This window comes from Lissotriton helveticus, chromosome 2_1, assembly GCF_964261635.1.
Source record: "Lissotriton helveticus chromosome 2_1, aLisHel1.1, whole genome shotgun sequence".
NCBI classification, from domain to species: domain Eukaryota; kingdom Metazoa; phylum Chordata; class Amphibia; order Caudata; family Salamandridae; genus Lissotriton; species Lissotriton helveticus.
The window spans coordinates 374,536,688-374,551,166 of record NC_136059.1 but is presented as its reverse complement, the minus strand read 5'-3'; the positions used below and the strand labels follow the sequence as shown (position 1 = coordinate 374,551,166).

The 14,479-nt window shown below is 41.3% G+C and overlaps 1 protein-coding gene across 5 annotated transcripts in view; it reads left to right on the top strand.

Moving 5' to 3' along the window:
- DAB2 (DAB adaptor protein 2) overlaps window positions 1-14,479 on the top strand; it is a 313,212-nt gene that overhangs the window by 187,596 nt on the left and 111,137 nt on the right. For all 5 annotated transcript variants that reach the window (XM_078674996.1, XM_078674994.1, XM_078674993.1 and 2 more), the window contains exons 4-5: window positions 2,158-2,256; window positions 13,820-13,951. In XM_078674996.1, the coding sequence (XP_078531122.1) occupies window positions 2,158-2,256; window positions 13,820-13,951 (231 nt within the window). The remainder of the gene's footprint in view (window positions 1-2,157; window positions 2,257-13,819; window positions 13,952-14,479) is intronic.

Genomic DNA, 14,479 nt, shown 5'->3' with positions numbered 1-14,479 from the left:
GCATAGAAATCCTATGATTTACCACAACCAGCAGCAGTCATGGAATCTCAGTTGTTTTGATTCTTCCTTGTAAGACTTCAGTCAAGAAAAATGACTGATTCACTTTGACACCATCCTAGAATTCACACAGTGCTCTTTCATACTCTGAGTAGTGCCATTCACTTCTGTGAACTTGTCAACGCATTCACAAGTTCATTCACTGACCAAGGACGGGTTTGATATATGCATTACTTCACCACACAACTTATTAAGTCATCTGACCATATTTTTTCTACGTCACTGGAGTGTACTGGACAGTGTATTTTCCCTTCCTACTGCAGATGTCCTGTAAAACAAAGGAATCACAAATTATCTTTCTGGGGAATTTGGGACTCAAACTTCACTATAGAAATCTTGAAGACATAAAAAGTCACAATGTAAATCAATCATGATTCACCAAGAATGATGGACAATGGCAAAACCTGTCTTGTTTCCCTCCAAAATCTTAGGTCAGTTTTAGATATAATAGTGCAAATCTAAACAGCATCTCGGAGACCCATACAGATATTGGTTTTCTTCATTCGTAAACCATCAATTATTTTTTATCAAAAACAACGAATCCAAGTTCTTCACCTCTGCAAGTGTCGTGTGGAGTCCATCATTTTGAACTCCATGCCTTTCACATGGAACCCATAATCACTCTTTGCAAGTTAACAATCACTTCTATATCTTTATGCTCTGACTACTGTGTGTATACTAATTTCACTTCAAATGTGGTGGCCTTTTCTTTGATTGTGTTATTTGGAGAGTTGCATGATATGGGGTTGGCTAATACTTCTGCAATTGATGCTTGTATTGAACTTTTAAGCAAAATGTAATAATTGTTTGCTTAAGTTTAGCTCCTTAGACCAAATGTTTTTTTTCATATGGTTCAGACTTACAAACAGCGTGTAATGCTGGGTCCTCCTTATATCCTGTTAAACTTCTTTAGGACTCAGTGTTGATTTAGCATGCTAAGCAATTTAAGCAAAATTTGATCAGTTTCACCACAAGCCTACCAAATGCTTTCCAAATGTGCCACATGTCATTGCACATGAATTTATGAGCCCCTTCCACCTGTTTTAGCACGGTCAGAGCCATCCTTGGCCACAGCCTCCAGAGCTATGACCTCGAGAGTGGATATCTGGTGGGGTATGTTCACACAAATAGAGCTCCAGATCAAGGCCAGGCTAGGAATTTAGATTCTGCTCTATCACCAAAGAGATATGGTCCAAGATATTGACTTCCTAACCCCTTCGCCTCTGGGCAAACTTGTTAACTAGCACATTTAAAACATAATGTGCAAAGCATCGCACGTACTGCAAAATGTCGAGTAGTTACCGATATTTCTACCAGTGAACCAATACCAAGAAGCACAATTTAGCAAACTTAAGAAGCAAAGCCGACAGAGACCAGTGTATTTACTTCATGAAACCTGGTCCCCAGGGGCAAGCAGGGCTGTCTTGCCAGTTGTGTGATATGCATGTTGTTGCTAGAAATGTCCTTCTTTCAGCATATTGCAGCACACCTTGCAGTTTCCTAATTGATCATGTACACCTGTAAATCCCCCTGGCAAGCCTGAGCCATGACTGCCCCTGTTCGCAGTGAATGACTGCAGCAGTTCAACCCTGTAGCGGATGCTACTATACTCTCTCCTCTGCTCTTGCCAGGCCTATGACCCTAACATTTTGTGACTTCTTCTCATATTTACATCACATTTTCAGCAGAAGCTGTTCCAAGAAGCATCAGCTAGTATCCATCTGGGGCGTAAGAGTGTTCGGGTGCACTAACACTCTGTGTTGTGTTGATAACTAAGAACGCCACTGCATTTCCGATCTGGGTTTCGAAGTATAAACCTGCATGGCACAAGCAATAAAATGCAAAAGCCGTTTATTTATTTTCTTTTATACTGGATTAAAATAACATTCAACGGCTCTGACCTCTGTTTTGGTTACTTCTTCGAACCGTGAGCCACAAACTAGCTGGTTGAAGCCAAACACCAAGTGCTCGTTGGCACAACTGGAAGTGTAATAGCAAATCTGGTATCTCGAATATTATCAACGAACTCTGCCTGTTTCTCATTGTTCTGTAACAAATGGCTGGTCACATTATGTTATTTCATTTGTTCCTTGTTAACAGGGAATGGCAGGAGCAGCGCGTTCTCAGGGACAACACAAGCAGAGGATCTGGGTGAACATTTCTCTGTCTGGAATTAAACTAATTGATGAGAAAACTGGAGTAAGTATTAAACAGAAAGGTGTTGAGACCGATATTGAGATGTTTGCCTTAAAAGATGCATACAGATATCTGTTTACATGTATGATGCCCTGTAAATTGCAAAAGTGAAATGTTGTATTGAGGATCCTGAGAGTTACACTGTGTTCGCACAACTCTGTTTGCCATCTTACACACTTATACCATGTGTTTGGTGACTAAAAATGTGTAAATGATTACCCAACTCAATGATAATCGTGATATAGACCTCAGAAGTACGAAATTGATAACATTCAAACTTGTGACATTCATACCCGCACAAAGACAGATCTTTTCAATGTATCAGTTGGATCACTGAACCTTCTCTCCATCTTTGTTAGTTAAAAAGACCGTCTATAGAAGACAAATATGAGAGACGTATATGATGACATTAGTTTAAATAAGAAACATAATTCGTGGGTGAGCTCTTCCCAGTAATGGTCCTCGAACAGTTTAATTGTACACCTTATCTGCGTCTTGGGTGAAATTAGTATATTTGCAGACATTTGCTTCTAATTTACACCCGCTTTTGAGAACTGGCGAGAATGCATATTAGCCTATGGTATAGAACCACGAAGAATAACATACAGTGGATGAGACTGATATAATCATGTTTCAGAGGTCTCTTCTTTTCCAAGACTTTGCTTACATTAGCATGCCCTTCATGATTTACTGGTTGTAATCGCCAGGAGAAATATAGCAGGTCATTTTTTGCTTCATATCCTAAATGTTGGCTTTCATCTAAGGCTTTCGCTGGTCTACTTTTCCTTTTGGTGCTGCAGGCAGGGCACACAAGAACAACATGACTGCCATCGTCTATGTACATGCCACAACCAGGGCACTGTGTTGCTGGTGGCGGTGTTGGAGCGCTGATTCTACTAGATTTGTCTGCAGTTTTTGGTACCATTGACTACAACATCGTGCTTAAATCAATGGCTGAACTTGGAATATTTGGTCATTCTTTTTTAACTGGATTATATCTTTCCTTCGGGCAGATCCTAGTCTGTGGCAATTGCTTCTTATTTCTCCCATGATCCACCTCAGTGCTGTGGTAATCCCCCATGAATCTATTTCGTCACAGTTCCTGTTTAACTTGTATAAGTAGAGGCATGCATTAATATGTACGCTGATGACACCCATCTAATGTTTGAACTCTCCCACGCAGGGAAGCATAACAATACCCCCCTCGTTGACTGCCTATCAACTATTTTGTTGGACGAGATCCGCCAGCTTTCTCAAACTAAACCAGACCAAAATGGAGAAATCCTCTCACACAGCAGTAATGGTACCAGCCGAAGCCCTGTCAAAGGTGTCTTGATTCACTTCAAGTTATCTCTGAATTCCCAGGTGGAGAGGACCGCCTATAGTTACTTTGCTCTGTTGCACGTCCTAAGGAACAGTCTACTATGTATTGATTCTAAACTTCTCATGACAGTAGTCAGTGCTAAATAATCAAGTGGGTAGCGGGTGAATTCAGTCAATCCATCCATCAATCAATCAGTACTTATATAGTTTGGCTAATTAACTTGGGTGGTATACAGGTGGATAAACATCGTTTACCACATATCCTTTTCCCCACAGGCAACAACGCATATCATTACTCCGCAAGTCGGACCAAAGACTTGCGGAGGGGGCCGAAGGTGTTGGATTTCAAATCTAACACCTTCCCTACTGTTGCACATACTGGAATTGGAATAGTAAATTATTCTATTCCAACATCAAGCACCCCACCAAGCGAGTTGTTGTTATGATTTGTGGGTTAACTGATGCTCTATAAAACATCTCTCGCCCAACAGAGCTCAGCAACTACAGCATGGCCATCATTTAGGGGTTGCCAGGTGTCACAGGTGCGACCCCTGACTTGCCCTTTGATACCCTTAGCCCTGCTTTCGTGACCCCTGACCTCAGAGGTGGCAAATTCAGTGCCAGGAGCAGCGGGGCAGCAGGAGCTCCACTCTTTATTTTCTGTCCATTTTTTAGTACACTAATAGTGACAAAATAAAATTATTACTCACTAATAGTGTAATAAAAATGGAATGCAGTGAGCTGGAATATAGCCTTCCATGGCAGCTGAGGTAAGTAAAAAATGCTCTTAAAAGTGTGGTGTGCGTGGTTGCGAGTGAGAGTATATTTATCAATGGGAGAGTGTGTATGTGCGAATTTGTGTGCGAATTTGTGTGTATGTGTGTGTGAGTAAAAGTGGAGGTGAGAGGGCGCGTGATGTCACTTCCGCTACCCCTGGCATTTCGGTGACTTGACGTCCATAAACTACAACCCCTTTCTACATATCTCTATGCAATCAAACGTCTCTCAGAAAGCAGTCACCTCACAGCCAGAACATCACAGTGAGAGAAACTCTATCTTAGAAAAGTGCTAATTAAGTAACAGCCCCCTACACAGTACACGGAGCTCTCAACTCAGTCTGATGCTGCATACCACACCCGGCAACAGAATACAAATTCATCAACTCACAACTGTAACCAATTTGTCCAAGTACCCTCTCCTTTATTTCAGTCTTTCCCAAACGAGATTACAATACAGCTTAAGACTGACAAATATGACCTTTTAATCGAGAACATTGACCTAGAGTTTCTTAAGAGTCCTCACTCAACCTCATACTCTTGAGATCCTGATTTAGAGTTCAGCTGACGGGTTAGTCCACCACACACATGTGACGTATATCCCGTCCGCTGTATTAGAAGCGCTTTGTATCCAAGGGCACTTGTAATACGGCAAGCAGGATATCCATCACATTTGAGACGGAGTAAATCCTCAGCTGAACTCTAAATCAGGCCCAAAGATACTAATGGGTTTATTACACCCACACACACCATAATATTCAGTCCCGCATAAATGACAAGAAAATTGACTTGGAAGGCATTAATAACAATTTGACACTGTAATGAAAGTGGTCAGAGCCACAGCCGCCTAGGTGTACCAGATCCGCCTCTAGACTTGGACTCCAGACTGGAAATCCTGGTCCTCGGTTAAAATAGCTCCTGAGTAGGATGGTCTCACTCTGCCCCTCCACATTCTCCAGAGAATACATTAATCAAAGTGAGATATAGTGGTCTCCTGTGGAATTCAGACCTTTGTGTCACTTGCCAAAATGTGGACGTCATCAAATCTATTCACTTCCAGCTCAACTCCTAAAGCAATATGACAACAGAACCACATAACTTAGTGTGCTCGAGTCAACTTTCACTTCATCTACAGCAATGTATATACTCTCATCTGTGACATAAATGAGCCACAAACGGTGTAAAGCAGCAGTCTTGCGTGAGTCAGGAGATTTTACTGGTTCTCTGTAAAACCCAAAGTACAATTCAAAGTACTTTCTCTGCCATATACATGCCTAACAACCACGGAATCTATTCGAAAACCATCAACACGGATTGAGTACTGGCACTTTAAGTGCACTGTGCCTTTTGCTCATGAACCTTCTGCAGAAGACCCAAGACAGAAGAACAAGAAGGCATAACCTTCCCTCTAGGGCAGTCTATCCGCTCACATTCACAGCACCCCAAATCTGATTCCCACAACGCCTAAAATATTAATAAATCACGCACCAGCCCTGTCCTCACTGCTACCAGACCTCGCTCTGTATTGGTATTAGGGCCGGCGCTTCCATAAGTCGAAGTAAGGCCAACCTTAGAGTGCCCCCTGGTGGTTATTTTTAGATTTCTGGAAAAAAAGCCACAAAGTGGATCATTTCCGAATATATCCAGTTATTCAGATAGAAAACCCGCATTTTCTCTGGCATGCTCAAAATCCTCACACCTAACTGATTAGCCTGAGATAAAAGTCTGTGGTGCGCGCTATACAAAATGCGCAATAAGATTTACTAGATTTTATTGATTGCATTATTTCAAATGTAATCCATGAGTGTGGATGTTGAATGGTTCGTTTGTCGCTGTCCTTTGCAATGTACTACCTCCATTCACTAATTGTCCACACTTCCTTCGAGAAGCTTATGCTTGGTCCTCGCTACCAATGGGAGGTTAGCTATTTTATTAACTTGAAAGTAGGCCTCAGTACCCGGCTCAGGTACGTACAGATCTTCCTTTGCTCACTGGGTTCAGTCCACCATACTAATCAATCGACCCAGGGAGTAAAGTCTTTGAGCAGAAGCATCGAACCTCTCAACTTAATCCTATAAAGTCTACAGTTGTTTTATTAAGGTTTAAAACGTCTATCACTTTGAAATCGCCAATTTTATTAAAACCCTGGCTGATAAAACATTCCATAATTCTCTGACATCTTGTTCTTTAGACTATGTGAAAACAACGTGCAGCCAATTTAGCAGAAGAACAGGGGCATTTGTTAAAAAAAAATCCTTGTTACTAGCAAGTAATCCCCAAATTCACTCACAAAAAATTGTATGTATCTTATGCAGGGCCAAAGGACTTTTGTGTTTCTGCAGTTGTGGCTTTTTTCGCATAATTATGGGTTTGTTGCATTTGCCACATAATCCACCATCTGCTAATCTGCAGATTTTAGCAACAAAAAATTGTTTCTTGCTCAGACGGATGAAAAGGTTCTAAAAACGTGGGTCATGTGCAGGGAAGGCTCTATCAGGTCATCTTTTGATAGTTTTTTTCTATATTTGATTGTTTAACTGGTACTACTCTGGTGAAATGTTTCCCCAGACAGTATTACTAGGTGTAAAAAATACAAAAAACGGAGGAATGGTATAACAATATGTGCCGAATTATGCTGTATATTTAGCCTTCTCTTGCCACATGATTTAGTCAACTCCAGTGCATAATTTGGGCTCGCCTGCTACATAGTTCCAGTTGCTGTGGTCATATGTGAGCAAGGCCAAGGCCTTGAGGGGAGCGCGGCGCCACAAGCTGCTTACTGCTTGATATGTGTGAGGCTGTTTTAAAATATGCAAATTAGGCCACGCATCATGCAATGCAAGCTCAAAGTGAAATGAAGTGAGGCATATCATCGAGAAAATGAGGCTCCCACTGGGATGCATTTACAATTTGTATTATTGAGGGCATCATAAGGATGCTTTTTGAGCAGGTAATTGACACGTCACAAGAAATTCATTTTCATCTGCAATGAAAACGTAGGCAGAGAACAATGTGGCAGGATCATCCCCTCCACCTAATCCGAAACCATATGCTGTCCTAAATAAATTGCCATTCAATGTTTAAGCACGCCCAGGCAGTCATTCATTAAATATTATATTTCAATATTGATAAATAAAAGAATACGAGGTGGATTTGTTAAGTGAATATAAATCCTTGTAAAGTATGTTCGTTTTCTGTGATTTTACTACTCAATTATGTATCATCAATTGAGTTAGGTGCACCAACTTGTGGCCGCTCCCTTTGAAAAGACGCCTTTATCAGGCACTGTTTACAGTAAACATCAGTGGCAGCAATTCAACCCAATCACGCAAATCTTCTGTTTTCTGTTTAAAACAAGCCACCCACCAGATAAGGCTCTGTAAGATCTTGCTGTACCATCAGCAAAAGCTAAATGCGGCCACTCCGGGATTAAACTAATACAATAATTACTTGAAATCGCTCGAGTCACGTGCAGCTCGTCTGCAGCCTCTGCTGAAGACATGCACGCTGGCTCCACAAAGCATTGGCATCGCTTTCTCAAAATAACATGGCACTCTGGACTTTTGGAAACGGTGTAGCAACAGTTTCGTTCCTCATGTCATGGAAAATTACAATTCTCAAAAGTTTGCTAGATGTACTTCTAGAAACCTTTAACCGCCGCAGGCTTCCAAGGGTCCTTCTGGAAACTTTTATGAATTTCTGACGTCATAAATTATCCCCCCCACAACCACGGTCGTAGACGTGTCTGCATGCACGCTCTTACTTGCCAGCAGTCAAGTAAGGATGCTGGAGTTGAACATAAGACTAGAGATGTTGGTACAGACGTTTTGATTGCAAATGTCAAGAGCTTCAAATAGTCTGGGGCGGCTGCAGCCAAAATAAACTGGTGGGGCAGTGCAGAGGTGGGGGCAAATAATAAAAAAAACACTTACCTCATGCTGCCGCTCTCGCTGCCTGCCGCCTCGGTGAAGAAGTATTAGAAAGTCCAAGGGCCACTCCCACCCAACCCAGATGATGCTCTCAGCATGAGAGCAGTGCCAGGATTGGTCTTAGAGGCATGTTTAGGCGCACAGTAGGTGACTGGTAGCCTTAGCCATTTCTCCACCGGGTTGGACAATAAAGAAGGCTTCGAGAAATCAGAGGGCGCATGATGGTTTGGATGGCCTAAATCGGCCGGCCAGAGGACCATGCGCACTTCCAGTGCCCAGCAACTCCTACTACCCCTGCTGGCTGTCACTCATGATGCCCATCCCACACTTGACTCAGCAGCATCAGCTGTCAGAGAAAAATAAAACGATAATTAAATTATTTTATATCGTTTTATTTTTCTTCTACAGTGAGTGGGACAATGCTCCTCTGCCATTGTGGAGGAGCTGCTTGCTGCAAATAATGGTAGTGAGGTAGCAGCTGGTACACCTGGCTTGCCTTTTTGTACCCCTGGCTCTGATTTTGCTGCCTTTAGGGGCATGAACATGGCTGCTAAAACTGGATGTAAACAGCAGACTAAAACATTGCTATTTAACCCCTTGGCTGCGGGGCCAATTCCCCCGCTGTGTTGGGGGGAGAGGGGGTGCGCACAGCGCCCCTGTGCTCATGACGAGCTCAGCTCGTCATGAGCCACGTTTCTCGTGTGCTCATGACGAACTGTGCTCGTCATGACCACGCCCGTTTTTTGGAACGCCCAGCACAGCAGGGGAATTAGCCCCGCACCTGAGCGTTCTACCGGTCATGACGAGCTCAGCTCGTCATGAGCACACGAGAACCATGGATCAAGACGAGCTGAGCTCGTCATAAGCGTCGGAGGGGTTACGTTATGCAGTTTCTAGTTCTTGGCCTTCTCCTAGCCCTCAAGAGCAAATAGGAGGCTGTCCAAGATCGATGTTTGGGTAAAGGGTCCAACCTTAAGATCAGCCGTGGCCCGTGCTGGTAAGACCGGTGGCGACCGGGTGGGAGTGGAGGAGGGGGAGGTTCATTGGACAATGACGAGGGGAAATGAAATAAATAATTTGTTTGCTCGTCATGGTCCGTTGAAATCCCCCATACTACCCCACCCCGGCCTCACCGCTCTTACCTGCATGGGCTGCGCCTGCTTAAGATGTCACTGGCAATCTAGGAGTTGCAGGACGTCACTTTCATTACCCTTTGATTTCTGCTGAATTGACGTCCATAACTAAAGTTAAACTGTCCTTTCGGATGTTGTATTGCATATAGGGTGAAATTTGTCCTGCAGCATTAGTAGGGAATGCTTAGATCTCATGGGTCTGCGTAGAGCAATATGCAGTTGTCGCGATGCAGTTTTTCACTGTTTTTCTCAGGATATCAGCTCCATGACTCCATTTAATGTTGTTCTTCTTGCCCTACTTGACCTATAGCAGGATATCAATGCATTAACATGTTTTTCAAGACACACACATCACAAATAAAGAGGATCCTTAATGGGGAACCGTGTAATATGCGATGGAAGTTTTCTAGTGACATAATAAACTTCAATACCGAAGACCGAGTGATATGTAAATGTAACCAGAATATGGAGATTGTCATATAGGACCATAATACACATGGGTATCGGTATGTATATTCTTTACATCACATGTTTACTTTGAGATAGTTAGGGCAACAGTGAGTGCCACTGGATTTAGGTGATTCTGTGCATATAGGCATTTCACATAGTTATGGATTTACTGCATTTGCCACATAATTTGCAAAATTTGCAAATTTCACACAAAAAACGTTTTGCTATCTCAAATGGATGGAAACAATTCTGGCAGAGTATGTGCCAAATAATTTGCATATTGAACACATAATTTAGATAAGCTTGCTGCATAATTTGGTCTTCCTTGCCGTATTACTCTAGAATATATGATTTGCATATAACGTTGGTAAGATTTACACCAAATTTGTTACACATAAGCCAATATTATTGCAATAGAAAAAGGTTAACCAGGTGCTCAAAAAAGATACCTGCTTCCTTTCTAGCTCCCAAAGAATGTTTGCTCACTGCTAAAACAAAAACTGCTGAATGCATTTACATCAAATTTGGTATGCTTGTAGACCTTAACTAGGAAATAATTTTTTCTGGTTTGGTGCAAATCCATTCAATATTTTGAATGGTATGAAGAGTTCGAAATTGTGCCAGGACGGCTTGAAAGGGTTAACACTTTTCTATATCTTGACATGTGAAAATACATTTGTTGATTTGCTTATATTTTTGGCATGTTTGATGAATATGCTTGCCGTTCGGCATGCATGTATAATGTTAAGCATATCCACTGTATTTTCAGATTTTTTTCAAATTCATAAAGAGAGCCCAGCTAAATATAAGGGGCTAAAAAGTGTTCATTTGCTAATATATTTGGTACTTCTGGATACATCTGCACCCATTCTGTCACAATGTTAAAAGTATTAGTTTGCTATTTGACATGTCAACTTTGTGTCAATACATCAAAGAATGGAATAGTTAAAGAGGGCATTAATATTTTCACTTGCTTTGACACTGGGGGAGGGCAGTCCATGCAGGTCCATCAAGGGAGACACATTTAATAGGGGCATAAAGAAGTGCTCATTTGCTAATAGGTTTGCACCGTTTCATGAATCCTCATAAACGTTGGCAGACGTTTTGCAGCTTGAATTTTCTGCCGGTATGCCACATTTTGAGAAGATCTTTTTCGAAGAAGGGACACATAAATGGAGAGCAGTACAAGTTTCATTCACTAATGCCTGTGACTTGGTTGGGAAACAACCATTACATCGCAACTTTTAAAACGCACTACCATTACAACGGAACTTTTACAACGCAAAAACCATTACAACGCAGGTATTTACAACGCAGGTATTTACAACGCAGGTGCTATTACAACGCATACCATTACAACGTAAGTACTGGTAAGTATATAATTATATTTAAAATGTTATATGTTTGTTTTTTAAATGGGGTATTTTTTGGGTTAAGGGTCAGTTTTGGGTTTTAAGGTAAAGGGGCATTTTTAGGATTCAGGGTGAGATTTGGGTTTTTGGGCAAAGGGGTATTTTTAGGGTTCAGGGTCTGTTTTTAGTTATTGGGTAAAGGGGTATTTTTAGGGTTCAGGGTCAGTTTTCAGTTTTTGGTTAAAGGGGTATTTTTAGGGTTCAGGGTCAGTTTTCAGTTTTTGGGTAAAGGGGTATTTTTAGGGTTCAGGGTCAGTTTTCAGTTTTTGGGTAAAGGGGTATTTTTAGGGTTCAGGGTCAGTTTTCAGTTTTTGGGTAAAGGGGTATTTTTAGGGTTCAGGGTCAGTTTTCAGTTTTTGGGTAAAGGGGTATTTTTAGGGTTCAGGGTCAGTTTTCAGTTATTGGGTAAAGGGGTATTTTTGGGGTTCAGGGTCAGTTTTCAGTTTTTGGGTAAAGGGGTATTTTTAGGGTTCAGGGTCAGTTTTCAGTTTTTGGGTAAAGGGGTATTTTTAGGGTTCAGGGTCAGTTTTCAGTTTTTGGGTAAAGGGGTATTTTTAGGGTTCAGGGTCAGTTTTGGGTTTTTGGGTAAAGGGGTATTTTAAGGGTTTAGGGTCAGTTATGGGTTTTTGGGTAAAGGGGTATTTTTAGGGTTTAGGGTCAGTTTTGGGTTTTTGGGTAAAAGGGTATTTTTAGGGTTCAGGGTCAGTTATGGGTTTTTGGGTAAAGGGGTATTTTTAGGGTTCAGGGTCAGTTTTGGGTTTTTGGGTAAAGGGGTATTTTAAGAGTTTAGGGTCAGTTATGGGTTTTTGGGTAAAGGGGTATTTTTAGGGTTCAGGGTCAGTTTTGGGTTTTTGGGTAAAGGGGTATTTTTAGGGTTCAGAGTCAGTTTTGGGTTTTTGGGTAAAAGGGTACAGGGTAAAAATAAAGTAAATTTTAAATTAAATTAAATTAATTAAATTAGAATTATTTACATTTGTAATTTAAATTATATACTTACCTATACTTACGTTGTAATGGCATGCGTTGTAATAGCCCCTGCGTTGTAAATACCTGCGTTGTAATGCCATGCGTTGTAATGGCACCTGCGATGTAAAAGTTGCGTTGTGATGGCATGCGTTGTAAATGCATGCGTTATAACGTCATACATCCACTTGGTTTGATGAAGTTGCATGACATTTGACTGACAACTAGCAAATTCCATTGCAAGAATAGCAGGCTTCATTCAGATCAAAAGGGGGCAAATGAAAGAAGACAATCTTTGGTTTTGCTATTAGCTCAACATTTGGCAGACAGTTAGCATGTTTAGTTTGCTCTCTGTATGTTGAGCTATGTGCAGATCCGTCATTTGGGCACACAAGTCCATTTAAAGGGGTGGGGGCAAAATATTCATTTCTTAATTATTTTGGCACCAGTTGATGAATATGATAGATAGATCTATTGTCAGGGGAAATTGTTGGGGAAATGACATTTAATTAAATTTGACACTATTTGCTGTATCAGCATGAAATTACCACGCAGTAAGAAATGTAAACCTAGTAGTGGGATGGCAAGTTTCATACAGATCTGACACCCAGCGTCACCTACAAACACATTTCTACCTTCATCGATCCACCCATCAACCATCCTATGCCAACACATTACTGTAACCCTCAATACTATCCCTATCACACATGCACTCCCTCATACACCCACTCATCCACCATCAAGGAGCAACACAGCCACCAATATACATCCAAACAACCAACTCTGAATGTCCCATGAACATGCTCCTTTGAATAGGAACTTTGATACTCAGTGTAAAACCATACTTAAAACTAAGGTATGGTTCATGTGGAAATTCATGAAAAAAAGTCATTTAAAGTGGTGTCATGGTTCACTTCCGAAACCTTAACATCCTTGAAGAACCGTAACTTGTTCCACTGCCATACCCTGCTCCAGGCCATGTTAGGGTCTTCTGGCGTATATGAAATTGCGCATTGCAGGGGTTCTATGATTTTGCAGTTGAGCCTACATCGATTTATCCGTTTTGTTTCAGGTCAATTTGTTCTCTGGTTTCAAATACTTCCATAGCTTGGGACCAGGTCTTTCTATTTTCGATTGCAGGCAGGGATTTTATAGGAGAGGGCATTAAATATGTATTCTGGAAGTACATGTGCAGTGTTCTCATTTGTGCCTACGTTTTTAAGATGATCGGTTTCGGAGGTTCAAATATTTGGTGTGGAAGCAATACCCGTCCTTTAGAATTCATATTGCCTTTACTCTTTTCTACAGATTAGATATTTAACTCTACCGGGTGCTCCACTCATTCAGACCCTCGTATCCTGTGGAGATTGTGGAAGGGTCAGGTTCCCCTTATGACACTTTCCCCTTCTTATGTTTATCAATTGATGACGGAGGTGGCGAGAGGGGAGAGGGGGGTAAGAGATGGAAGGATGACCATTTGTTTTTTTTTTCTCTTCTTTATCTAATCTTGCCCCCTCACTATGAAGTTTCCTTATTGGTGGCCAGTCTAAATGAAACACATTTCTTATTTTCTGTCCTAGGTCATAGAGCACGAACATCCTGTAAATAAAATCTCCTTTATTGCTCGTGATGTGACCGATAACCGCGCATTTGGCTATGTTTGTGGTGCAGAAGGACAGCATCAATTTTTTGCATTGAAAACAGCGCAACAGGTGGAGTATTCATTATAAAGTCAAAATACTAAAATTCATTAATTTGTTCATTTTATGTATTTAGGAGTTCTCATCATATTAATATTAATGTACGTTTCTGTCTGCAGTAGATCATAAATGCAGCAATTTGCAGTTTTATACATTTTCTCTGCACTTAAGATATTTTTTCCATATATAAAATAACACTTTTATATATTGATCTGCCTGCTTCATCTATTCATGTGTCTGAATTCACCCCATACACTCACAACTAACTATCCTCTATCCTCAGTGATGAATGGCAGACAGTGGCAAAGAGGGTCAGTATCAGTATGGTTTGAACAGGGGCGGAGGAGCGCCGCCCCACTGTTTACAGAGCAGTGAAAAAAGGAAAAATAAAATGTTAATAACTTTGTTATCATTTTATTTTTTGAAGCTGCGGGCTAGGTTAGGGTGCAGTGGGACTTTGGTCACAGGGGAGGACTGGTGGGCACACTCTTAGTGTGCATGGCTGTTTGGCCGGCCCTCTGGTGCTGGCCAAACAGTTAT